Source organism: Lithobates pipiens, unplaced genomic scaffold (assembly GCF_037356315.1).
Source record: "Lithobates pipiens isolate NorthernLeopardFrog02 unplaced genomic scaffold, aLitPip1_a1.2 Scaffold_1, whole genome shotgun sequence".
Taxonomy (NCBI): domain Eukaryota; kingdom Metazoa; phylum Chordata; class Amphibia; order Anura; family Ranidae; genus Lithobates; species Lithobates pipiens.
In genome coordinates, this window is record NW_027507685.1 from 213,748,465 (window position 1) to 213,776,276 (window position 27,812).

Consider the following 27,812-nt stretch of genomic DNA (forward strand, 5'->3'; position numbering starts at 1 on the left):
AAGTAGGCTACCAAGCCCTTAAAATTGAGTGACTGAACACACTGTTATGCATTGCCATTGAGTTACCACAATAAATAGAAAGAGAGAGAGAGAGAGAGAGAGAGAGAGAGAGAGAGATTAATCTGGATGTAACTATTTTTCATAAATTTTCACTCCTAAATTTACCTTAGTTACATTTTCAATCTACAAATTCAGATCAAGATAATAAGTGTCTGACAATAAAACCCTTTAAAAACTGCACATTTTTATAAACATCACATTCTCGTCATCTGAAGAAACTCCCTACTTCTAGTTTATGTATACCAGTTTGCATTTTGCTTACTTTTTAGATTTAGTTTTCAACTATAAAAATTATGCCCGTGACTTTTAATTTGGGCAAACATGGGGGTTGATTTACTAAAGGCAAATAGACTGTCTACTTTGCAAGTGCAGTTGCTCCAGAGCATAGCAATACCCAATCACATGCAAGGAATATAAAAAACAGCATTTTTACTTGCACATAATTGGATGATGGAAGTCAGTAGGGCTTCTCCTCATTTACTAAGCTCTGGCACAACTGCTTTTACAAAGCGTACAGTCAATTTACTAGTAAACCAATCAAGTGTGGCACTTTTAAAAAATTGGCATGCTAGTCTTACTACTTAATGTCTCTCAGATACGCTTATTTGTTTATTAATATGGTGCGGTGCACACATTTCAATCCTTGTTTCTGCACATTAATTCTGGTGCATACACAAATGTGATTTTCGCCCCATTGTTTATTTCTCTTGGTCTTACTCTTAAAATATCTCTTAGCTGTACAACACGTTTCCCAGAGTGGTTGGAAAGATTCCAGGACCCCATCACAAAATGTTTAAAGCTATTGATGGCATTCAGAATTTTATCGCAGAAAGGGTGAAAATGCATAAAGAAACCCTGGATCCAGGTTCTCCCAGAGACTTCATTGATTGTTTCCTCCTAAAGATGGAGCAGGTAAGGCAATTTATTTAATTTAATTTAAAAATTTAATATTTTGCTAGCACAAAGATGGCAGACTGGAGTCTCCAAAAAATGATAATTTGGTACCCAGGACCTGATCTTTTAAAAATTGTAACTACCATTACATAGAAAAATGGACAATCTAAAATGATATTCCTAAACTCTGCTTTCACGTAGAGAATGTTACTATATGTGAAAAATATAAAACCTACAACAAGGTAAAAGTTTGTCTGACAACTAAGAGATAAGACATTAAAGTGTATCTGAAGCCAATAATTTTTGTTTAGTTTTAGCCTGTTGTCTTTAAAGTCATCATTTTGACAATTGTTACTGGAACAGGAATGGAGGGAAGGAACTTCCAAGGAGGATATCTTTTCCAGTGACAACTTTCTAAGCACTGGATTGGAAAGTTCAAGTTTATTGGTAATAAATAGATTAATATGACTGCTCAAAAAGAATATAAACTTGGATCAGGGTATAGATTTGTAAAAGTGCCAAATGAGAAATAGTACAAAATACATATGTTAGAAGGCCAGTATGGTGGCCTGAATTTATGGGAGGAGCCCGGAGGGGTAATTGATCAGCATGTTCAGCTGTGTTCCTTGTCGGCCAGTATGTGGCCGGAATTTATGGGAGTAGCCTGGAGGGGTATTTAATCAGCCCATTCTGCTGTGTTCCTTGTCGGTTCCTGTGTGCGATAGTTACTACGTCACAGATGTAGGGGCGACTATTCGAGACCATTCGATAGAGTGAGTGCAGTGTTCGTGAGTTCCGTGTTCGTCAAAAGTCCTGTCTTCGTCCTCGTGTTACAGTTTGTTTTGGTCGTCGTGAGCGTTCGTGTATTTGTCTGAGTGTCGCAATACTTGAAACTTGCCAGTGTCGTACAACGCATCTGGTCCGGCTGTCGCAGGTAGGGCTTCGGCCCCCATTTCTCATTTCATGTTATTTCATGTCACTAAACTGTGATGCGTTGAACTCACGAACCACTCACTGAAATGTCACCATCGTATTTTCCGATATTGTTTCACGCATCCGTTACCTCTAAACATTCGTGCTCCTTGCTTCTCGAAAGAAGTCGTGGTCACCCGTCCATGACACCACATCATTTCATAAACCTTTCGACCATATCACTGGTCCCTACTAAAACGTCCGAATCGTTCGGATCATTTCGAAAATTCCCAATCAGACGTTCTAAGTTCTAATTAACCGGATCATTTCAATCATTTCAATAATTTCATTCATTTCGGTCACGAGTCGTGCTCCGATTCGAATCTAGTCGCATCTCCGATGCACCGATTCGCTCCGGTGTGCCCCAGTTATCGGCCTCATTTCAATACATGCTCCAGAGACAGAATTATTCGCAGGTTCAGGCATGGTTTTCGATTCTTGTCTTTGTCATGGCATATCATTTCTGGTCACCTATCACGCCCCGTTACGAATCCAGTCGCATTATACCGATGCAACGATTCGCCTCGGTACACCCAGTTGTTTGGCCTTATTTCTATACATGCTCCAGAGACGGATTCTTTACCGAATCGTTAGGCCAGTCGTTGATTCTGGTCTCTGTCATGGCGTGTCACTTATTACGCTCCGGTTCGAATCCTGTCGCAGTTGCATGCACCGATTCGTTCCGGTGTGCCCAGCTGCTTCGCCTCATTTCAGTACATGCGCCAGAGACAGGGTTCACTGTCACTTCTTGAGCACAGCCATTGATCCCTGTCTTTGTCATGGGTATCATTTCGTTTCACCTATCACGCTCCGACACGAATAGTCACGCCTGTGCACTAATTCGTCTCGGCGTGCCCCAGGACAGGCCTCATTTCAGTACATGCTCCAGAGTCCGCTTCGTGCTCAGTCGCAAAGTTACGGCATGGCGATTCGGGCCTCTATCATGGCGGATTCACTCATTTCACTGTCACCTCCTGCACCTTGATTCAAACCCAGTTGTTTTGCAATGTTCGGGTTCTACCAGAGGGGCCGTGATCATTTTGGCCTCATTTCACTAATTGCCTCATTTCAGTACATGCTCCAGAGTCCGGCTCGTTGTCAGTTGCGCCGGCGACACGACCGAGCTGCGCCACTGTCATGGCAGATTCTCACCAAAGGCAACATTTCATTTTGTGTTTGTTCGTCTCATTTCATGGCAATGTTTCATTTGTGTTTGTTCGTCTCATTTAATTTCGTAAAAAAAAAAAAAAAAAAAAAAAATTTAAAAAATAAATAAATAAATAAATAAATAAAAAGAAAAAAAGAAGGAAAAAAAAAAACATTTCATTGTGTTTGTTTGTCTCATTTCATTTCATTCATTTCAAAGCTCACCACTCCCATTGGAGTCACCATTTGGCCAGTTGTCTGTGACAGGTATGGAGTTCTCAACTGGTTTTGCCTTCATGTTTGCAGGTCAGTCGAGTCCAGTAGCACCCCCCATGCACTGATTCGTCTAGGCATGCCCCAGTTGTCTTGACCTCATTTCGTTCTGTGCTCCACAGTTCAAACTCATCGTTAATCACAACATACCAATTCTTGTCTATATCACGGCAAACATTTCATTTATTTCATTTCACATACTCATCGCTTACCGAGTCGAATCCACTCAAACCAGCAACGCATTGATCCACACCCGTCATTTCAGCCTTACGGGTATAACTCAACAATTCATATCGGATTCATTTCATATACTCCACGATCATTTGTGTTAGATTTATCACATATAACCAATTCATAGGATTCATTTCACACATCCAAGTACAACTTTGTGCGAGTTGTTGCTAGCACGCATCCAATCACAAACGTCCTGCAGTCACCACAAGCACACCCAGGCATAACTCCCTGCATCGTGACAGACTCACATCGAAGCATAAACTTCTTGCAATCGTTGCAAGCACGCATCCAAGCATAGACTTCTTGCAATGGTTGCTAGCACACATCCTAGCATAAACTTTGCAGTTGTCGCTAGCAAGCCCCAGGCACAAACGTATTACTATCCTTGCTGGCAAGCAGTTCTGGCTGGCTCAGTCCATTGCTGGGTAAGGCCTGGATACTTTCCTAACGTACGTAGTATAACGGGGTGCTATATTGTAGCTAGGTTGATCCAGGGAGAAATCTGATTGCCGCTCGTGGGATCAGGAAGGAATTTTTTCCCCTGCTGTAGCTAATTAGAGCATGCTCTGCGTTTTTTTTTTGCCTTCCTCTGGATCAGCTGTGGGTGTGGCATTGGGTGTGTCGGGTTGTGCAATGTTGTTTGTCTAAATTTTTGATTTTGTCGTGGGCTGGGTGGACTTTTGTCTTTTCAACCTAGCTAACTATGCATCCTAGCATAACTTCTTGCAATCGTAGCAAGCATGCATCCTGGCATAACTTCTTCAGTCTTCACAAGCACATGCAGTCATACTGCTCACAGCCACTTCAAACACATCTCCAGTGACGTTAACTCCCTTGCTATCGTTGTAAACACACATTTAAGCGCAACACTTGCTATCACGGCTAGGCGCGCAACTTAGCATAACGTGTAATCGTTGCAAGCACTTTTGATGGCACTCAGCCACACATCATTTTCAGCGGTACTCGTTTGGCCACTTGGCCCCAGTGACATTTTCATACGAGCCACTCGCAGTTCCTGACGGTCATTTCTCCCTTTGGGCAGTTGAGTTCAGCTTCCGTTCTACACCAGATGTCAGGTTGCCACACGCAGCTGGCTTCTTCCCATAACACTACCAGGCTATATCTAGCCAGCGTCTGACATTTCTATTCTCACAGGACCCCGGTGAGCCGTCTCTGTTTACGGCCCATACAGTAAGATCCCCTCTAACTGGTATCCAGAAGCATCAGCCCGTAGCTAATGCTAAACGCTTGCCCATCACAAAACTGCCATCTTTGTAGAATATCCTCGCACGCCAGTTTCCCCCTTGACAAGCTGACCCTATCAGGTCAGTTTTTCAAACACTTCACCCACACACAGGGGTATACCTAGAAACAGCTTCAGTCTGTTTCGAGAATGCTCAGTTCTGCAATAGGGTCGTTCCCCAGGGTTGATCATTATGTCATGCATCCTCGTCTTCCCCTCCCAGATTCAGGACCCCTGTCAGATCCTTAATCTGGACGCGGCGGATCTTTCAATGTCAGAGGTTCCGTACTACATAGATCGGTATATAAATGTTCATACCGTCTATCTCACCCCTATCACCCCAGGTAGTGTCAGATTTAGCGACCATCACAGGCTTCGCTGCAATTTTTGGCCACCATTGGTATACAGGACCACGGCCTCCAGAAATATTCTTAAACCCCGGGTTTACCCGGATTACCTCTCTCTTTAGCTACACCCCGTCATGGCAGCTTTGTCCCATAGTAACAGCCGCACAGCTCCGGGGTCGTTGCTCGACAGGGCGAACTATGGCCTTCGCCACCGACAACCAGCAGAGATTATTGCAAAGATAGGTCTAAGTCCTTAGCAGTCATGTCCTTCCTGTGTAGGCTGGTATAGCGGTCATTATAAATTCAGTTAAAGTTGACTGTGCATTGTTCCTGGGCTAGAGCAATCCCGCAGCAGATGCACTGTCGTGTTTAACTGGAGCCGATCCAGTATCAGCCGTTATCCTTGATCGGTCTCAGCTAAACCCCTGTTTAGCACAACATCTACAAACAGCGACCAAGCTCATCAACGTCTCACTTTCTTGCAACATGCTCCACCTACCAGACGGCCTGGAGGGCCTTCAAAAATTCCTGACACACCACCCGTCACGGGGTCCCGGACCATGCCATTGAAAGGCTAGGCAGGTAGGAGTCTGCCTGCTTCGCCCAGTACAGCCACAACCCTCACGTGGAAATGGCTCAGGCATTTATTAAACTCACTCAATGATCAAACTCAATTAATAAAGAACTATCCCCTACCAGAATGTTTTTGTCCCCTTATTTTGGTATACCATACGTTAGATCAAGGCACACTTCAGGTCCATTTCAAGTGGTGAGTTTATGTTAACCCTGTTTGTCATCCTTATCCATACCGGACATAAGGCTCTGAACCATAAGTTAAGCCGCGTACACACGGGCGGACTGTATGGCCAACTTAGTCCGTCAGACAATCCAACGGACAGTCCGACCTACTTTTGAATGAACGGACTTGACCACACACGATGAACAAACAGTCCGTTGAAAGCTTGCGCGATGACGTGCACAGCACGTACGACGGGACTAGAAATAGGACGTCCAATACACAGCAATGCAACCTTCCGCCGTGTAAATCCTTTCTGAGCATGCGCCATACTTAGTCCATCCAACTAGCCTACTCACGAGCGGATTGTCCCCTAAAACCAAAGTCTGACAGACAATATTACGGAAATTCCGAAATACTTAGTCCGCCAGACTGCACGCTGAAAAAGTCCGCTGAAGCCCACACACGAGCGGACTGTCCGCTGAAATGTGTTTCGGCGGACTAAGTTGGACAGACAGTCCGCCCGTGTGTACGCGGCTTTAGAAGGCCAGTATGGTAGCCTGAATTTATGGGAGGAGCCCGGAGGGGTAATTGATCAGCTCGTTCAGCTGTGTTCCTTGTCGGCCAGTATGTGGCCGGAATTTATGGGAGGAGCCTGGAGGGGTATTTAATCAGCCCATTCTGCTGTGTTCCTTGTCGGTTCCTGTGTGCGATACCCACCCTCCCATCCCCTTTTTAGGACATTTCTCAAGGCATCATACTCCTCACAGAGTACTCATTTCACTTCATTTCATGTTAGTTTCATTTAATCCTCATTTCTTATCTAGGGTATGCCCCCTTATTTTGGTATACCGTACGTTAGACCAAGGCACACTTCAGGTCCATTTCAAGTGGTGAGTTTATGTTAACCCTGTTTGTCATCCTTATCCGTACCGGACATAGGGCTCTGAACCATAAATATTTTTTTATATATATTTGTTAAAACATCCGAAAACAAATTTTAGGCAGGTTTTTTCTGGGCTCACTGCATGGAGAAGGAAGCAAACTATTGGCATTCCATGTTAAGTCCTTGGCTAAGTCTTATGCTGCGTACACACGATCGGAAATTCGGCTAGCAAAAGACCAATGAGAGCTTTTGGTCGGAAAATGCGACTGCGTGTATGCTCCCTCAGACTTTTGCTGGCCAAATTTCCGCTAGGAAAAGATTGAGGGAAGGTTCTCAATTTTTCAGTCGGAAAAAGTTCAGATCGGAAATTCCGATGCGCAAAATTCCTACGCATGCTCGGAAACAATTCAACGTATGCTCGGAAGCATTGAACTTCATTTTCTTGGCTTGTCATAGTGTTGTACATCACCATGATCTTGACAGTTGAAAGTTCAGCAAACTTTTGTGTGACCGTGTGTATGCAAGCCAAGCTTGAGAGGAATTCCGTCGGAAAAACCATCCAAGATTTTTCTGATGGAAAATCCGCTCGTGTGTATGCGGCATTACAGTTTTTAAGAAGGGGTATTTAAATCCCCAAAATGCATTGACCTGTTTAATGTTTTATCTTTAGGGCAGGAAGTAAAGGAATATATCACAGAGAGCAAATGTAACCTGAAATGGATTCTAACTGTAACTAAACAAATGTCTTACATTTAGATGTACTTTTAATAAACCTATTTATAAATTTCTTGTATTCTATTATATGTACGTGATTAATACAATTCAATATATGAAGTCTGTTTTCATTTTAAATCACTTCCAGGGTGACCCTGCCCCTTTGTATACTTTAGCAGTGGGAAAAGTAGAGCTGTCATTCAGCCAAGCTGCTGAGGTAAACAAAGGGGTGAAGTCACCAGGTGATCCCACCCCTTATGACTTCATGCATGTACAATGCCGTCATAAGATGCGGGGTTACCCCATGATGCCACCAAGTGACCCCACATCTTTGTTTACTTCAGCTGAATGACAACCCTGCTTTTCCTGGCACTAAATTGAACAAAGGGGTGTCGTCACCCGGTGACATCACCCTTATGACATCATTGTCCATACATGTAGTCATAAGGGTGCTTGGCCACCCAGTGACATCATCAGATGACCCCTGCCCTTTGTTTACTTTAGCGGCAGGGAGAGCTGGCAATCCCATTCAGTGCCGTTGAGTGTCGGATTCGGCAGGTGGCAGCGTTTTTTCTTTCTGATGCGGGTTGGTGCCCATCATTCATCGTGATTGATGTGGACCTCCATCGCTGGAGGTCGTGATTGATGATAGGTCTACATCGAGGACACTTTTTTTTAATAGTAAAATAAATTATTAATAATAATAAAAAAACTGTGTTCTGTGTTTATTTGCACTAGTAATTTTTTTTAATGAGTAGGTTACCCCCTCGCACCCCACAACCATAGGGCCAGGATTGTGGGGAAGAGGTCCTTGTCCTCATCAACATGTATCCCCCCATGTTGAGGGGTTGTGGCCTGTAAGGGTTCAGGGGGTGCACGCTTGTCTCCAACCTCTCCTGACCTGCTCAGATAAGGGTCTGGCAGTGGCACCGCCCCCCCTGACACCTTTGCTGCCCTCCCTATTCATGTGCCCAGCCCCTTTTCAGGATGCCGGACACGTGAAATACTATGGCGGGGATAGGGATGGGGTGTATTTTGAAGCACATGATTAGAGCCAGAGGCTTTAATAGGCTTCAAAGTAGGATGGACTCTGGGGACGGGCACTGCGTCCCATCCCGCCCTGTTGTGTGGCATAGTGAATAAATTCTCACTATTTTCACACTAACGTTCCTCCCTGCCAATCAGCAGGCAGGTCAGTGAGACGTGTCTTCCTATTGGATGTCTAACACTTCGGCGTGAAGAGTCAAACGCACACAGGAGCCGCAGCCTCCGCTTCCCGCCAAGGAGGAGAGCCACCACTTTCCACCGAGGAGGAGAGCTGCCGAGGAGGAGAGCCCTGTCACTCCAGGAGAGGAGCAGAGCCCCGCCACACGAGCAGTAAGTGCCGCTGGATCGGCCATGAGAGGGGTGTTAGTGAAGTGACAGCCGAGCTGGGGGATCTGCCTAGCTGCATTTGATGGACACGAGTGGCTGCATATGATGGACACAAGTAGCTGCATTTGACAGGCACAAATGGCTGCATATGACGGGCACAAGTGGCTGCATATGATGGGCACAGTGGCTACATTTGATAGGCACAGTGACTGCATTTGTTGGGCACAGTGAGGCTGCAATTGATGGGGGGGGTTTCAGTATTTTTCAGTTTGTTTGCGCCCCCCAAAATATTTTAAACACCAACTGCCATTTTTTTTTGTCACTTTCAGCTCTTTTGTTTACATTCTGCTGCAAGAGTTTGTTTCCGTTTTCTCTGGTGTCCATTTGATAAAAAAGTTTTTGTTTAACCCCTTCATTTCAAAAACTTTTGCCAAGCTTTGTACACGGTGATGTTTGTCTTATAATAAATTTAACAAATCACTACATAACGTACTATTATTTTTTTATCTAACACAAGTTGTTTAAAACAAATACTGACCAGACTGGAAAAAACATATTTTTGACATTTTCTGACTTTTTTGTTCTTAGAATCCATAGAATGCAGAAAATGTCTGTGCAAAACACCATCCAAAAGAAAGCCTTGTTTCTCCTTTTATAATATTATAGGGCATATTTCTAAAACAGTGAATGTGACATTCTTCAACAAGGTGAATTCAGGTGAATTGTTCCCCGTAAGTTAAATCACATGCACATCAGGATTGAATGTCAGGTAAATGTCACATTCACTGCTTTCTAAATATACCTATATATTTGTTACCTCGACATTTTTTATAATGACAAATTTATTGCTGAATAAATAGGCACATAGCTGAAATTTTAACATTTCTCTAGGGAAAGCATGTCCAAAGTCCGGCCCGTGGGCCAAATGAGGGCCCCCGAGAATTTTAGTAAAATCTATCTCTTGTGGCCCCCGTCCCCTGGGATATCTGGATCTCTCAACGCCGATGCCGTGGGACTGCGTGTCCTTCTCACAATCTCTCGGATGCTGTGGGAACTGCATGTACTCAGTTGGTGTTCTCACAATCTCTCGGATGCCGCGGAAACTGCGCTTCCTCATTCGCTATTCTTGCAATCTCTCGGACACCAAGGGAACTGCACGTCCTCATTCGCCATTCTTGTAATCTCTCGGATGCCACGGGAACTGCACATCCTCAGTCGGCGTTCACACGAACACTAGTACGTTGTGGGATTTGGTGCGTTTATTCTCCCTGTGCTGTGTCTTAGTCACACTCAGCCACAAAGGCAAGAAAATTCTTGTTGGGCAGTGTATTAGTGTATCGGATGAACACACTTAGGCCAAAACCTCTGGCATAACGCTCACATGATCCCTTCCCCTTTTTGGTCAATTTCTAAAAGGGCTACTGTAAATAAGAGAAGGAAAGTTGACAGTGAGGGCTGCCGCTTCCAGGACAGGTGGAAAGTATAATATCACATTAGTGCAGGCAAGTTTTTTTGTTTTCAATTGAGATGAATTCATTGCAAAATCTCAGTTAATGTCAGCTGGTCTAAATCAGTTATAAATATATTTGGACACAGCATGTATACTTATGTTATGTTCCTGTTCATATTTTATGAACTTAAAAGTTGACAGAGAACCTTTATTACCAATAATATGTAATGTATTTTACAATGTTCCTGACATATTTCAGCTTCCTGGATTTCTTTTTTTTTCTTTCTGGCTTTCAGATAGGAAAGACAGTGATTTAACACCTGTTTAGATTTGTCATCCATGTGACGAAATGAAAAGTATGCCGTTTGCAATAAACTTTGCATAAAATAGTTAATTTGTATTTAATTTTAATGGTTCAAGGAATGTCAGACAAAATGGACAGCCCTCACGCATGTTCACTTCATCAAATCTGGCACTCTTTGAAAAAAGCTGGGACTCCCCTGGTCTAGAGTATACTGGTGCGAGAGCTGAAGTGGGTAATAAAGACATGTGAATCCAGGAATTTGCCCAGTTCTTAACTTTCATTTTTTTACATCTAAGTTTCCTTCTTAATTCTTTAGGAAAAAGATATGCCACAAACTGAATTTCACATGGAAGGCATTGTGAATAGCACTTTTGATTTGTTTGGTGCTGGTACAGAAACCGTCAGCACAACGTTGCGTTATGGACTGTTGATTCTTCTCAAACACGCAGATGTTGAAGGTGTGTGGTGTTCTTCATTATTTAAATGACTAACAAAAAAAAACCCACAAAACTAAAATAAGATCAAATAATTATTTATTTAAACAAACTTTGATTATAAATTAAAGATTATAAAGCAGCACATTGAATAACAGTATAGATATTAAAAGTAAAGAAATATCCGCGCTGTGGTAAAACAACAATATCACACAGCAGCTAATCGCTATAACCCAGATAGTAGGCACAAAAGCAGATATATGACAAAATATACAGCACTATAAATTAAAATTAGTGTTCGTGGATACAAATGTGCATGTACCAAAACTAGATATTAAAGTGCAAAAGTGCAAATAATAACTGTAATTACTAACCATTAATCGTGAAAAATCAATACAGTGCACAGCAACAATTATTTAAGCAAAAGTCCAATGCATCAAGAAGAGCACAAAATACACATATCCATATATTTTATAATTAATAAGTGACTTGAGTTCGTGGAATAAGATCCTGGTGCAATGTGAGTTCAGTGAAGTGGATCATTCATGAGATGTGAAACATAAAAATAAATTTGAACACGTGAAACCCGTCACCACGGAGAGACAAAAGGCTTACCAGAAAGCCAGCGACCTCCCTTACTCAGGGGGGTCATACAAGGCTTGTTGGATCTGGGATCCGTTGGAAAGATGTCCTGATGGTTGAGGCTTAGAGGGATATCCTGATGTATTATTCTTTCCCCACCGGAACATTTCCACAGATACTAGGTGGTAATCAGATCCAATCCAAAAGAATTGATGCCAAAGTACAGGTGAGTGAATACGTAAAAAAGGAATGAAAAAACTCCAATAATGCAACACTGCTATAAAATGCTTTATTGGAGGGTAATGCGCTGCTTCATGTAACGAGATGACCCACAGTCGAATCACTCGATCATTGAGGTAAATAAATGGAATTCCAAACAAAGTAAAATCACATCAACATGTGAAAGTGATCGCGTATGTGCAGAGCATGTCTGTGTAGCGTCCCAATGATATCCCTCTAAGCCTTAACCATCAGGACCCAGAGTATAGATATTACCCTTTAAGGAGTACATAAGGTACATAAGGATGTAGTATGGCAGAGATGGCCATCCTCAAGGTCCCAAACAACCTGAGGAAGAGCTAAATTAGACTGTACAATGTGTTAGGATTTCAGCTTCTTGAAGCAAAACAATTATGAGGTGAGAGGTCTGGGAGTCTGTTAAGGAAAATCAGAGTACTAGTACAGAGTACTAGCAGGAAATAAGGGGAATAAGATTTGGGGATTTGGAGAATATGGAAGTAGAAAGGGTGGAGAGGAGGAAATTGATGACAACAAGGGGAATGTGTTCGGTATGTGGGGAGGGAAGGTAGTGAAAAAATGTGAGAAGAGGGAAGGGTGGAATAAGGAATCTCAGGGAACTAAGGGTAACAAGATGTAAGGAGCATGAAACAAAGGTAATGAAGGGATGGGAAAGTGGAGGGAAGAGATCGCAAGGAACCACCCTGTACACCCAAGCAAGCATTTAGCAAGTGTTCATTTCCAGATTTTGAGTTGAGATCAACCACGCGTGCCAAATAAGAAATATTTTATATTAAGGTTTAACATTCTGCTTTTGAGCCAGTGGGTAGAGTTTTGGATTATGTTTCTATTTCTTTAGTGTAAAACCTCATGGTTGCAGAACTTAATAGCTCAAAACAACATTTAAAAACACAAGTGAACAGCAAATCCTGCCCAAATGTATGTAATCATGGGTGCTTTGGTGTGTGGCCCATTTATTCCCTTTGACACAGGCTAAGATAGTCAGTTCAGGCATTTATACTAGCTATATTACTATATTACAATTGTTTTACTAATAGGAACTACATTCATTCAATCTAGCAACATTTAGTTCTCATGTCATAAAACATTAGTGAGTTCACACCACATAGGTCAACCACATCCACTAGTAAGTTAACTGAGGATTCAGCTACAGTCCCATCTTAGACACACACCCTCTGACATATTTCACCCAAATTGGGCTTATTTGAAAGAGGCAAGGTCAAGGGGTGTGGCTACGAAATGGGGACTGTAGCTGAAGCCTCTGTTAGCTTAGCAGCAGATTGGTTTATCTATGTGGTGTGTACCCCCCAATTTTGCTATTGTGATCGTTTCATAGAGTGAGACCTACTGAACCCAGTGTGAGAGGAGAACTGACAGAAGAATGAAATGGAGGCATTTGTACAGAGCTATTTTGTACATGTTGTCACAGTAAAAACATTAGATAAGCCATACTAGCAAATTGGCCTTTTGTAACGTTTGTGTAATTATAGACTATTTAACTCTTTAGACTTTTTAATTTGTAAACTTTTAAAAATTATTTCAAAAGTGTCAGTGGCACAAATCAACCCATCAAAATTAACAATAATAGGGCTTTATATCATCTTCCATTTGGCTTTAATGTTTGCAGAACGCATCCACAAAGAGATAGACCATGTCATTGGACGGAACCGGCCTCCTTGTATTGAAGATCGGTCTCATATGCCATATTTGGATGCTGTGATCCATGAGATTCAGAGATTCATTGACCTCATCCCAATGGGAGTCCCACACAAAGTGACTCGTGACGTGCACTTCCGAGATTTCATCATTCCAAAGGTGAAACAACATGTGCTTTCTTAATTTTTGGCTAGTTTCATAAGGCAGAGGAAAAGCAAGGATATTATGCAAAGTGCAGTTATTTATAACAACCAGTTAGATTTTACTTTACTGAAGATACATCAATAAAAAGTTGATTAGGACTGGTCTCTATTCATTTATTGCACTTTGCTCTTTATCCTTAATAAATAAACAAACTCATATAGACTAACTGAGCTCAGGTTTGGCTTTATCTAGGATGGTGCTTAGAGCCAAGATCAAGTTTGTCTACCTGTTGTGAAATGCAAATAAATGTATACTGGTGACAATACAGTCAATAACTATATCTACATTTCTAAAAGCCTAGAGGCACTTTTAATACAAATGATAAACCACGCCGCTTTATATTCTGTCATAATCAGGCTTATATAGTACTATTATGATCTCTTTATAAATAAAATAACTGCCTTATTAAAGAGGATCTTTACTGCTGAAAACAAAAAAAAAGTCTACAAATAAAAAAAAATTCGAGCCAGTAGCTACAAATATTGTCTTCACCCAGGTTGATTATTCACCAGTCTTTGGAATCCCAGTGCCAGCATGTTTTCTAAGGGACTGCCTAGTGGGAGCAGATACATGCCAAAACTAGGCACCCATTTCGCCCCCCAAAAAAATAAAAAAACCTCCTTCAAAAGTGGGGGAGGAGGGGGCAAGGAGGTATTTTTTTAGGGTGAAGTTCCGCTTTAAGTTTTCCACTTATTTTAGGGACACAAAATTTCTTGACATAAACATTATGATCCCGAAAATATTTAAATGAGATACATACTGGCCTAGCCTAAATCCCACTGTAGCGGTGGGCTCCTGAAGAGCACGCGCTATGTGCTTTTCAAAGTTAAAACTTTACCCTAACTACAGCTTGGTTTGGGTCTATTTGTCTAAATTGGACTTCTGTGTCAGTCTGACTGGGCTGTGAGATGTTCAGCCTGACCACAGGGGGCACTGTCTCTTGTGGCAGGTGTGGAACTATGGTCTGGTCAGGCGCTTAAGTTACTCTTTTTCGGAGCCAGGTCAGTCACTCTCGCTGTGCCCTCTGGGAGAGGGTATTTAAGATACGGACATCACGTGGTTGGGGGTTCCGGTCCAGTATGATGTGCTGATTACTTGGTTCTGGTCCTCCTGACCAGCCCCCAGGAAGGCTATGGCCTGGGGTGCAGATCCACCCGACTTTAATGCCTTAGGGCTGGCTAGCCTGAGGCAGGGAAACTAAAGGAGGATTCTGAGGTGGTTGGGTGCCGTCTCCGGTTCGGGAGAGACCCATTTTACTTCAAGCACTCCAGGGGAGGACTCTTTAGAAGAACACCACGTGTTTGGTTTTCTTAACAAGAGCCTGGAAGAGAATCCGGTCTTGTGGATATCGCCAAGCTGGCTGAAAGATCCAGGTATCCTTCAAGTGTTCTACAGCTTAGTTTCCTACGTGTTCTGTAACAACGTCTGTGACAAAGACTTTATTCCTGGGTAATCACCTTGTTGGCTGCTAGGCCTTGTGAGAGAGGGACTGTCCAAACTGAGTGTTCATCCAGCTGCGAATGGCTATTCTCTGGATGCCGTCAAAATAAGCAAGTTCCTTAACGTTTATAGACTTTGACATTGAGAGTACCTGAACCTCCTTCCCAACCCTCTGATACCAAGTTGAAAGACGTTTCAATGGTTTGAGTTTTTGCAAATAAAATCCATTCAAGTGGATCTATTGTCAGTCTCAAGTTACTGGGTCATCTACCACGGGACATCCCCTAGACGTGTCACAAGGAGAACGAAAGGTATCAGTAAGCCCCAAAATAACCAGCAGCTCCTTCGGGGGTTAGTGCTACACCACTAAATGAACAAAACAAGAACAAACCAATTTTTATCTTGCTGGTATCCAGTATGAAGTATGAGGTGTCTGAACACATTCATCGATAGCAATCCTGTAGTATGAATATGGGTGTGATTATAAACAGTAGTTCTCAATCTTAAGAACAAACGTTGAGGTAGCAACTGACCTTATGTAATGTATATCATAATGATTCCTCTTTCTTAGGACACCACTGTATATACCATGCTCAGCTCTGTTCTCCAAGACCCCAAGCAGTTTAAATACCCCAAAGAGTTTAATCCCGGACATTTCTTGGATGAAAATGGGAAGTTCCGTAGGAACGATGGATACATGCCCTTCTCTTCAGGTATGCATCACTATATAGGTTCAACATGCCTACCTGTGTGCCAAATGCAGTACTACACAACTACTATTACTTGTATAATTGCACTTTGCAGATAATGTGATGGCTCCTAGGATGCATAAATGTTCTGAGAATTCAGGAATTAGTGCAAGGATGGAAATGACAGGCAATTTTAAACAATCAGGCAACAGGGGCTTCCATTATGCAAAAAGAAAGCTTCAGGCTTTTGGCTTTGGCTTCTAGACTTGTTTGGCATTGATGACACCTTTGCAATGGCGTCAGATTGTTGGATTGAGCGTCCAACAGCCATATCTTTCATATTACTTATTACATACTGTATATCATGGGTAGCAATTGATTTAGGGTTTTTAGTAATCCCTGGGATGAGGGAACCAGATGACAAGAACAAATCCATGGCAGAGCATGGAATCTAAGCACAGTGCGGACATAATGGAGAGCAGGTACTAAATTTGAGGAAATAGAAAATATGTGTATACTGTTTTGACAGCTGACGGTAAATAGCTTTTACTATGGAGCTGGATCTTTTTTTTTAACTTAAACTTAAATTTCCATTTGCATAAAATTTTATGGTGCTGGATCTTACAGCACTAGGTTTTCATAAGAGCCATGAATGGTACAGATAATCTTTTTAAGCGAAAAAAAAACCCTATATGGAACCCACCAGGTTGCCTAGCTGGACTAATGCAGACAGGCAGATAGGAATAGACAGAGTTTTAGGATGTAGAGGATATAAAAGGACAGACAGCATTTTAACCAGAAGCAACAGTACACACATACAAATAGAAAGGATCAGACACAAAAGCCAATACAGGTCAGATAAGAAATAGAAGGCAAAGGCAGTACAGATCAGGATAAACCAGACTGAAAGGCCAAGCTGAAATTTAGGACTGAACATATTTGTCCAGCTGAGACACAGCTGAAGAAAACCAACTAAATAGCCAAGACAGGGAACACACACCAGACTAGATATGATAATGTGAATACTCACCCAATGTGTGTCATCCTTTATTGTCAAGGGACCAAAACAATTAAATCAAGTATCATCATCTGCTACTGGATATCCAGTAGGCAAAATTTCAACAAGCTAAATATCCATCTCAGAAGTCCCTGACAGAAGCGGACATTTTTGTCTCATAGACCATGTGCTAGTTCAGTGACATCCAGACATGTTTCCCAGTGGGCCGATGACTCAGTGAACTGGTCAAGCAAAGTCCTGGAGCCCCACCTCACTGACAGTGAGTGATCATGATTTCACTCCTGTCACCAAAGAGCCTACACTTGCCTACACTTGCTGGAGAGATGATTAGGTTTTCTGCCCCCTCCAGCCTGCAGGGGGAGATAGACAGCCGGGCAGACTTCCCTTCCTCTCTCCACTTATCACTTGTCAATTATCACATGACTGGAGAGAGAAACGAGAAGCTGCCTTCAGAACTGTGAGTACACAAGGGAGGAGAGGGGGGACACTCTGATGTAGGGGGTTGCTGATAGGCCCACTCTAATGTAAGGGGGTTCTGATGGGGACACTCTGATGTAAAGAGGTGCTGATAGGGACACTTTGATGTAAGGGGGTGCTGTTGGGGATACTCTGATGTAAGGGGTTGCTGATCTGGACACTCTGCTGTATAGAGGTGCTGATGGGATTACTCTGATGTGAAGGGGGGTGCTGATGGGGACACTCTGATGTGAAGGTGGTACTGATTGGAACACTCTGATGTGAAGGGGGGAGCTGATTGGGACCACTCTAAAGTGAAGGGGGTGCTGATGGGGACACTCTGATGTAAGGGGGTGCTGATGGGGACACTCTGATGTAAGGGGGTGCTGATGGGGACACTCAAAATTAAAGTGGGCCGGTCTGGATGAATTCCATTTCTCCATTTGTGTCCCACTCCAGCCCTGATGACATCACTTAAAGTTCAATAGGTACAACGTTTCTGTACATCCATTGATTCAGATAATAGCAATATCTTTTCAAAAAGGTAATGTCTTTGTGACCTGTTGCCTTTGATTCTTGAAAGATTTTAAGCTTCTTTTTCAAAATGTGGAATTAGGCTAAAAGGAGCAAGTGCAAAAATAAAATATGTTCATTAAGCTCTTAACACTGCCCCCTGGCGGCCCTTTAGGTGGGATTTAATGCCTGGGCGATGGCTCGGTTTCCTTATCATGTGACCGCTGTGGTTGGCTCTCATACCAGTCACATGATTGAGAGCCCATACCGCTGGCTCCTGATCAGAATCCTTGACCAAGAACTGTCACTGACACACAACTTCTTTCTCTTCTTCACAATGGCTTAGTGTTAAAACCCACCTTTCATGCTTCCACGTTACATGGTCAGCAAGAGGTTAAAGGGATTGTAAAGTGAATAAAAAAATAAATAAAAAAATAACAAACATGTTATACTTACCTCCACTGTGCAGCTCGTTTTGCACAGAGTGGCCCCAAACCTGCTCTTCTGGGGTCCCTCGGCAGCTGTCTCGGCTTTCTCCCGCAGGTGCTTCTCACATTCATGCGCGCTCCCTCGCATGGTGAGAAGCCTCTGCGGGCACGCTCCCGTGATACAGCCGGCGGCTATAGCCACTCCCTGTATCACACGGCCCCGCCCCCGGCGCTCCGTGTCAGTGGATGTGATTGACAGCATCGCGAGCCAATGGCTGCACTGCTTTCCATCCATCCACTCCAGCCAATCAACGGCCAGGCTGAACAGTGGAAAGGACGTCGGGGGACGAGCGCAGGACTTTCGAGGGGTGAGGTAAGTAAAACGGGGGGCTGGGGGCGCAGGCACTCTCAGATCATAGAATGCATTAAGGTGAAAAAACATTTAGCTTTACAACCCCTTTAATGTAACAATGTACCCAAAAATGTTTTTTTTTGGATGCCACTGGGAGTAACCATCCAAAGTGACCCTGTCAGGTCACCTTGAGGCGAGGTGACAGATGCACACTGTAGGGATCAGGAGTGCACCGCAAGGTTGTGGACCCTACGGTGGACTGCTGCGGACGGGAGACAGATCCCACTGGGGTTAGAGCGTAAGATTCCCTGGGGCGCGGAGTCTAAGAGCCAGCAGGTGTTCACCAGCGCCTCTAGTGGTGAGGATGGACTTGGCTTCAACTGGCTCCAGGTCGCGACCCCCAGGGTCCCCCAGCTCACACCCACAGTAGGCAACAGGAGGATAGGGATAGTGAGGGACAAAGCCAAGGTCGGGCCACAAGCAGACAGGAATAGTCAGGGACACGCCAAAAGGTCAGGATCACAGGAAAACAGGGATAGTCAAGGACACGCCAAAGTCGGTAACGTAACAGCAGAGCACATGGTCGGTAACAGGAAGCTAACACACAAAGGAATACACAATGGTTGATCAGCACTGTTGGCTTGCAGTGCACAGGTTAATATAAGGTTCCCTGATAGGGCCTGGGGTGGAGCCATGCTTAGAGGAGAGGTTATAAAAACCACCAGGTGGAAGTGGCTGTCCTCTTAGTCTGAACACATGAGGGGAGGTAAGCAAACAGGAAGATCACTGCATAACCATGACAGTACCCTCCCTCTTACGAGGCCTCCCCCTCCCCTGCCTGGGTCCAGGCTTAAAGGGAAACTCCAGATGGAACCTCCTCAACAGACGAGGAGCAAAGACCTCAGATGCAGTGATCCAAGACCTCTCCTCAGGGCCCAACCCTTTCCAATGTACGAGGTACTGAAGAATGCCTTTACGGAGCCGGGAATCCAAAACTTGACTAACCTCGTATTTTAGATTATCCTCAGAGACTGGAACCGAGGTAGGGAGAGGACAAGAGGACTTGAGGGCTAAAGGCTTTTTAGGAGTGGGTAAGGGTATGAGAAGATCAGGAGTCTGAGCAGGGTCCCCCACACCCTTAAAGAGGAGCTGGACATCCAGCACAGGACCACCAGACTGGGCAGAGGTCAGTGGATCCCTGAGGTCAGGTTGGTTAGAAGGTGACATGTCACAAGAGTCAAGCTGGATAGCTGAAACACAAACAGAATGCAGAGAGCCCTGAGAAAAAGATTGAAAACCCCACCTGGCCGAATGAGGTATTCTATCCAAAGGATGGATTGAGCCTCTTAAACAGGTTTGAAAGGACATAGTAGCAGTAGGGTGAGGCCAGGTCACAGAAGGTCCTGAACAAGAAGCAGGAAGCTCATTGGGCATGGGCTGGACTGGCATAACTGGTGCAGAGGCCGACTGAATAGTATTGTCAGGTGTAGCGACCATCTCAATCGCATCACAGGGCATATCGACTGTGGAACATGCAGACAAGTTAGGCTGGCTGTGCGTCCAAGGGAGATTAGGGACAGGCAAAGGTAAATGGTTATGCAAACTGGAGTGAATGATCGACTCAGGCTCATAGGTGGGCCCCTCATCCAGAGTACCACATGACCTAGAGAGTGCATCAGTCCGACTAATGCAGGACGCATCCCAGAGATCGCTATATACAGCGGGAAGAGCAGAAGATACTGGGATGGTGGTAACAGGAAGTTTCTCTTTTGGGGTCCCCTTGAGTAGGCAGGAAGAGGAACAGGAGGAACCCCAAGCCAGGATCTGTCCAGCAGACCAGTCAACGTGTGGAGAATGGAGCCGTAACCAAGGAAGACCTAATATGATAGGAGATGAAGCCTTAGGTAAGACAAGGAAGGATATCCACTCCTGGTGGAGTGTCCCTACTGACATCTTAACAGGAAGAGTCTGGAAGTGGATAGGGCCCCCTGGGAGAACAGTGCCATCAATCGCCAAGACCACCAATGGCGTTGTAAGGGGCAAAAGGGTAAGTCTCATGGAGGATGCAGTTTCCCAATCCATGAAATTGGCAGCGGCTCCGGAATCCAGACGTGCTGAGACCAAACGAGAGGAAGCACCGACATGAAGCAACACAGAAAGGATAAGACGAGAAGGTGAAGGTGATATTTCAGGGTCTAATACTCCACCTTCCAGATGTATTAGCCCTGAGCGTTTTTCCGGACGAAGAGAACAAGTGTCACGGAAATGGCCTTTGGCCCCACAATAAAGACATAGGCCCAGAGTTCTGCTCCTAGCACGTTCTTCGGGAGATAATTTAGTCCAGCCCAACTGCATAGGTTCCTCAGTAGGCAGGGGGTGCTCCTCGGATCGAAGAGAAGGGACCGGGGGCTCAGGCTGCCTAAAGAACGGGGAGTCTTTTTTCCAGGGCCCTCTCCTGAAAGCGAATATCGATCTGGTTACACAAGGTGATGACACTGTCCAGATCAGCAGGAAGGGATCTTCCTGCTAATTCATCCTTCACTCTATCAGAGAGGCCATATAAAAATGTTGCAACTAGGGCCTCATTATTCCAGCTCAATTCAGCTGTGAGGATACGGAACTGAAGAGCATATTGTCCCACAGACGCTGACTCCTGACGGAGACGTAAAAGAGCGCTAGCCGCTGAGGAGACACGACTCGGTTCCTCGAAGATATTCCGAAAAAGTTTCAAGAAATCAGACAGGCTAGAAACCACTGCATCATTCAGTTCCCACAGAGGGGCAGCCCAAGCTAGCGCCTCACCGGACAGGATGGATATGATATATGCAACTTTCGTCCGATCGGACAGGAAGTTTTGGGGCTGAAGTTCAAAATTAATTGTGCACTGGCTAAGGAGCCCCCTGCAAGCCTTGGAGTCCCCAGAGAAACGGACCTGAGCTGGTAGTTGTAACGAATGTGTGGCTGCAACTGATGCGATAGATGCAGCAGCAGATAGCGGTTGAGGTTGTTGTACTGGGGGTCCTAATGAGGCCTGAACCTGTTCAAAACGGGATGCCATATCCTGAAGGAATCGCATCATCTGGGTCTGATGCGATTGTTGGGTCTCGAGTCTGCGAACTAAGCCCTGCAACGGATCGACTGCAGGAAGTGGCACTTCAGCCGGGTCCATGGCTGATCACACTGTCAGGTCACCTTGAGGCGAGGTGACAGATGCACACCTTAGGGTTCAGGAGTGCACCGCAAGGTTGTGGACCCTATGGCGGACTGCTACAGACGGGAGACAGAACCCACTGGGGTTAGAGCGTAAGATTCCCTGGGGCGCAGAGTCTAAGAGCCAGCAGGTGTTCACCAGCGCCTCTAGTGGTGAGGATGGACTTGGCTGCAACTGGCTCCAGGTCGCGACCCCCAGGGTCCCCCAGCTCACACCCACAGTAGGCAACAGGAGGATAGGGATAGTGAGGGACAAAGCCAAGGTCGGGGCCACAAGCAGACAGGAATAGTCAGGGACACGCCAAAAGGTCAGGATCACAGGCAAACAGGGATAGTCAAGGACACGCCAAAGTCGGTAACGTAACAGCAGAGCACACGGTCAGTAACAGGAAGCTAACACACAAAGGAATACCGTATATACTCGAGTATAGGCCGACCCGAATATAAGCCGAGGCCCCCAATTTACCCCCAAAAAAACTGGCAAACTTATTGACTCGTGTATAAGCCGAGGGTGAGACATGCCTGTCCATCCCTGTGTGTGTGTCCGTCCATCCCTGTGTGTCCGTCCATCCCTGTGTGTCCGTCCATCCCTGTGTGTCCGTCCATCCATCCCTGTGTGTGTGTGTGTGTCCATCCATCCATCCATCCCTGTGTGTGTGTGTCTCCATCCATCCATCCATCCATCCCTGTGTGTGTGTGTCTCCATCCATCCATCCCTGTGTGTGTGTGTCTCCATCCATCCATCCATCCCTGTGTGTGTGTGTATCCATCCATCCCTGTGTGTGTGTGTGTCTCCATCCATCCGTGTGTGTGTGTGTGTGTGTGTGTGTGTGTGTGTGTGTGTGTGTGTGTGTGTGTGTGTGTGTCCAGCCTACCTGTGTCCCGAGCCTTTGTCCCGAGCCTCCGTCCCGTGCCTTGCCTCCTTGCCTCCGTCCCGTGCCGTGCCTTGCCTCCGTCCCGTGTCGTGCCTTGCCTTGCCTCCGTCCCGTCCCGTCCCGTGCCGTGCCTTGCCTTGCCTCCGTCCCGTGCCCTCTTCGTCGGCGCCTCGGCGGCCATTGTAAAATTCAAAAGCCGCGCCTCCGCCTTCGCCTGTGATAGGCGGAACACTGAATTTCCCAGCAGCCTGTGTTCCGCCTATCACGGACATCGTATCATCCTCGTCCGTAGTACGAGGATGATACGATGTCCGTGATAGGCGGAACACAGGCTGCTGGGAAATTCAGTGTTCCGCCTATCACAGGCGAAGGCGGAGCCGGAGGCGCGGCTTTTGAATTATAGAATGGCCGCTGTCTGTCTGCTCGACACGCTGATCGAGCGGGCAGACAGCGATGACTCGAGTATAAGCCGAGGGGGGCACTTTCAGCCTCAAAAAAGAGGCTGAAAATCTTGGCTTATACTCGAGTATATACGGTACACAATGGTTGATCAGCACTGTTGGCTTGCAGTGCACAGGTTAATATAAGGTTCCCTGATAGGGCCTGGGGTGGAGCCATGCTTAGAGGAGCGGTTATAAAAACCACCAGGTGGAAGTGGCTGGCCTCTTAGTCTGAACACAAGAGGGGAGGTAAGCAAACAGGAAGATCACTGCATAACCATGACAAACCCAAGTGCTCTAATTAAATCTGCCTGCTTAAACATTTCCTTCTGTGCCCTTAACCCATTGATTTTCACTGCATTTATTATCTAGGCTAAAGCAAAAATTCAGCAACAGTGGTAAGGCCAGCACCACTACACCACTATTGATCATTCCTTTGTAGTACAGAGGGGTGATTTCACTGAAGTGCAATTTTAAACTGGACTTTTCTGCAGCCATATTAGATCCATGGGCACTCGGATGTAAAACATACTTTTATTTTTGCATCCATTTGTAACAGGGACTTCATGGTTGGCTCTCTTTGGCATCAAGAGTACAAGTCCCTACTCCTGCTCCAGTCCTGCTAGAACACTGTCCCTTCTACTGAGGCCAAACCCTTTGCCATCTTGTGCCCTGCTTCTTGCCAGAGGCCTCCACATAACATTCCTGGCCATAGACCTTTGTGTCCCCCAGGGAGGAATGTCTACACAAGAAGTAGTTTGCTGCACTTTACTTTTACAGTTCAGGAATCTGCATTACAGTCGCATCACAAGGACATACATCACAAGGACATACATAATGTCACTTGACATTACATAGTTAATCACATTTAGCAGACAGTCCGGAGTAGTCACAAGTAAAAGCATGAGCAGCACGTCAGCAGCTATCTCTCTTAGGCCACGTACACACGCGCGGACTGTTCGCCCAACTTTGTCCGCTGAACAGTGTTTGGGCGGACAGTCCACTCGTGTGTGGGCTTTCAGCGGACAGTTTCAGCGGACAGTTTTCGGAAATTCCGTAAAACTGTCCGCTGAAACCTTGTTTCAGCGAACAGTCCGCTCGTGTGTAGGCTTGTTCGTCAAACAAAGTTGCGCGCATGCTCAGAAAGGATTTTCACGCCGAAAGTTATAATGCAGTGTATAGGACGTCGTATTTTTCGTCCCGTCGTACGTGCCGTTCACGTCATCGCGCACGGTTTCAGCAAACTGTTCGTTCGTCGTGTGTGGCCATGTCCGTCCATGCTAATTTTGAGCGGACTGTTTGCCGAAACTGTTTGACGGACAAAGTTGGGCTACCAGTCCGCGCGTGTGTACGCGGCCTTACAGTCTCTCCTCACCCAGTACTCACTGGGCTGTGCTCTCTTAAGTCACCTCCTTGCTAGGTATATCTTATGGGAACCCACCAGTGAAGCAGCTGCACACAGGCATCTCCGACCTGGTCTAAAAGGTCTTTTGCAATCTGCCCTAACCCCCACATCTGTAAGAGACCGAAAATCTAAAGCAAGCTCCTGAGTACAGGTCTACTCCACTGACCTCCTACCCTGTTCAGGGCCTATGTCTAGTGGCTACATCTTCATAGGTGTGGGGTGTTCAGCTCCCATGCCCCGAGACTGACTGTGCCTCTCCTTCCTGACATAAATGGGTACTGCCTCACCCCTGAAATCACTGTAGGAGGGGGCTATCTAAAAGGGTCCTAGCACCTGATGACTTTACTTATTCCAACAAGACACTACTCTGGTACACCTACCTACACGTTTACATCAGATTACCTCCAATCAGTCATGTTTACGTTGAGGGGAAAAATGCAGACGCAGACCTCTTCCATTTTTTTTTTGGATTAGTACACACAGGTAATCAGATGTAAATTGATATAAATGTGATTGTCTGCAGACATAAATGGAGTTTTCAATCAGGTCAACTAATCTGCTTTTATCCATGTAGTGTACTTGGTAAATAAAGGATGTTTTCCGATTACTTGGTACAGATTACTGCATTTTCCATGTTGTTCCGTGTTTTACTACACTTGCACTAAATGTCATAGTAGTTGTCATTTAGCCATTTATAATTCTCTTTCACTTTACAGGGAAGCGGATCTGTTTGGGTGAAGGTCTTGCAAGAATGGAGCTCTTCCTATTTTTTGCTACAATTTTACAGAACTTTACCTTGAGATCCCCAGTAGACCCACAAGACCTAGACCTTACACCACAAATGAGTGGATTCGGAAACATCCCACATCTCTACGAACTGTGTTTCATCCCACGCTAATTAACAGGACTATGGAACTTTATATTGTACTTGTTATTTTGGGACTCAAACAGGAAATGCTCCCTAATAGAATGAAATAGAGTGAAATTAACATAAAGTGTTTTATATATATATATATATATATATATATATATATATATATATATACAGTATCTCACAAAAGTGAGTACACCCCTCACATTTTTGTAAATATTTTATTATTTCTTTTCAATGACACTTTGCTACAATGTAAAGTAGTGAGTGTACAGCTTGTATAACAGTGTAAATTTGCTGTCCCCTCAAAATAACTCAACACACAGCCATTAATGTCTAAACCGATGGCAACAAAAGTGTGTACATGAGTACTCAGCCCAATTCGTCAAGGGATTTTGCAGCTGTGGTGGAAACTCTGCACATGCTCAGTTTTAAGTGAGTTTCTATGCTGAGCATTTCCTTCCTATCACATCTGAGCAGCCCATGTGACTCAGTGTTGCTAACCTGTCAGACTGAAATTTACTGACACGACACCCAAAATTACTTGCATTTCCAAAAGTTACAAAATTACAGATTTTGCATATTTCAAGTACAGATACAAATTTCAGTATTTAGGCCACAAACAAATACAAAATGCAATTGACAAGGTGATTTAAGGTAGATATTAAGGCAAAACACGTATTTCTTTTTTTTATCGATATAGTAAGTAGGTTAGGGACAGGACTCAGGAAGGCAAGAAAATTAGAATGAAATGACACATGAAACTGATTCTCACAGTGATACTGACAACAGTGTGCAACAGCACAGATAATGATGACACCTCACCGACACGACTCGTCCCTTCCTGAGTCACAGTCTCTCTCTCCACACCAAGTGATCCCTTTAGTCCACTCCAGTCCAAACAACACTGAGAGTCCTACTCCCGGCTTGCTCCTGTTCCCGCAGACATGGCTCCACTTTGCTCCCTTGCACCATGACATCACGACATGCCCAGGCACCGCCTCCGCCAGGCTCATCTCCTTAACACACTGTAGCAGGCACTCAGATGGTCTCAGCCAGCTCTGGCCCAGAACTGCACATGCACAGTTCCGAGTCGACTGTCACAGACATATTTTTTACTGGCAACCTTTTCCTTTCACTTGTATTTACTGCCAGGAGAAAAATGCCTGCTTGTAAATGGCTGCCAGCTCCCTCCCTCCCCCTCCATGCCTGCTAACCAGCTAAACACAATGGGGGTAGGATATTATATGTCAATTGTTGGAGGCTTCACCTCCCTCCTATTCTAAGACACAGGCTGGAGGGGAGCCTGTGACTGGCATAAATTCACTCTTACCATGTTATTGCCAAAAAATAATAAAGATTTGATTTCAAATATATATTTGTATGACAATAAAAAACGATTGTTTATTGATATTAATTATTTATTTTCACTCTTTTTTTTTTTTAACATGTGACCAGTAGCAGATGACTAGACCCTCCTCCTGCTTATGTTTCCCTGCAGACAGGCAGGGAAAGAGCTGGGTCATGTGACAGGTGTATATCAATAAGAAAAAGGCACTTAGATTTTTTTTTTTTTATTTAAATAATTACATTGCCATCATGCACATACAGGAATATATGGGATAATGTGAACTAAACAGTGTGTGTGTTTAGTATCATTTTCAGTCACAAATATCTGGATAACTAGTCTGTGCTGTGGTTGAAAAGATGGTTTCAAATTTTTACAACTTGAAAGTTGCAAGATTTATGCCGCAACGTTGATGCGATTTTGCCATGACTTGAAGCAATGCCTGTGTCATCTTGAGGTCTATGGACCTCAAATCACATCAAAGTCGGACCAAAGTAGCACAGGGACTACTTTAAATTTGCTGCGACTTGAAGATGCACAGATATGAATGGTACTCATTGGAAATCATAAGCGAACGACTTGTCATGTGAAACAGTACAAGTCGCACAAGTGTGAAACCGACCTAAGTGGGATGTTCATGATTATATATTCTACATTGGATATGCTGCTTAATTACATTATATTTGTATGCACTTTTAGTTTAATATAGCGCTGCACATTTCCATAACAATTTCTTGATATACTCCACCAAGGTATAGTGCTAATAGCTTATTTTTTCTTTCCTAACTGGCTCCTAAGCACAAAGAAGATATGTTTTTCAAAAAAGAAAGGTTGATATACAATTCTTAAAAACTGTGAATACATAAATGTATTCAGTGCCAGGTCAAGTAAAGTGCCTAATGCCCCGTACACACGAGCAGATTTTTCTTTTATCCAAGTTTTTTCTGATGGAATTCCGCTCAAGCTTGCCTTGCATACACACGGTCACACAAAAGTTCTC

The 27,812-nt window shown here is 44.5% G+C and overlaps 1 protein-coding gene across 1 annotated transcript in view; it reads left to right on the top strand.

The window, feature by feature from the left end:
- Positions 1-26,881, top strand: part of LOC143982918 (cytochrome P450 2C16-like) — an 87,139-nt gene extending 60,258 nt beyond the window's left edge. Inside the window, exons 5-9 of the mRNA XM_077482053.1 lie at positions 796-972; positions 10,950-11,091; positions 13,535-13,722; positions 15,779-15,920; positions 25,310-26,881. Coding sequence (XP_077338179.1) covers positions 796-972; positions 10,950-11,091; positions 13,535-13,722; positions 15,779-15,920; positions 25,310-25,491 — 831 coding nt within the window. The 3' untranslated portion in view covers positions 25,492-26,881. The remainder of the gene's footprint in view (positions 1-795; positions 973-10,949; positions 11,092-13,534; positions 13,723-15,778; positions 15,921-25,309) is intronic.
- The last annotated feature ends 931 nt before the right edge of the window (positions 26,882-27,812 follow it).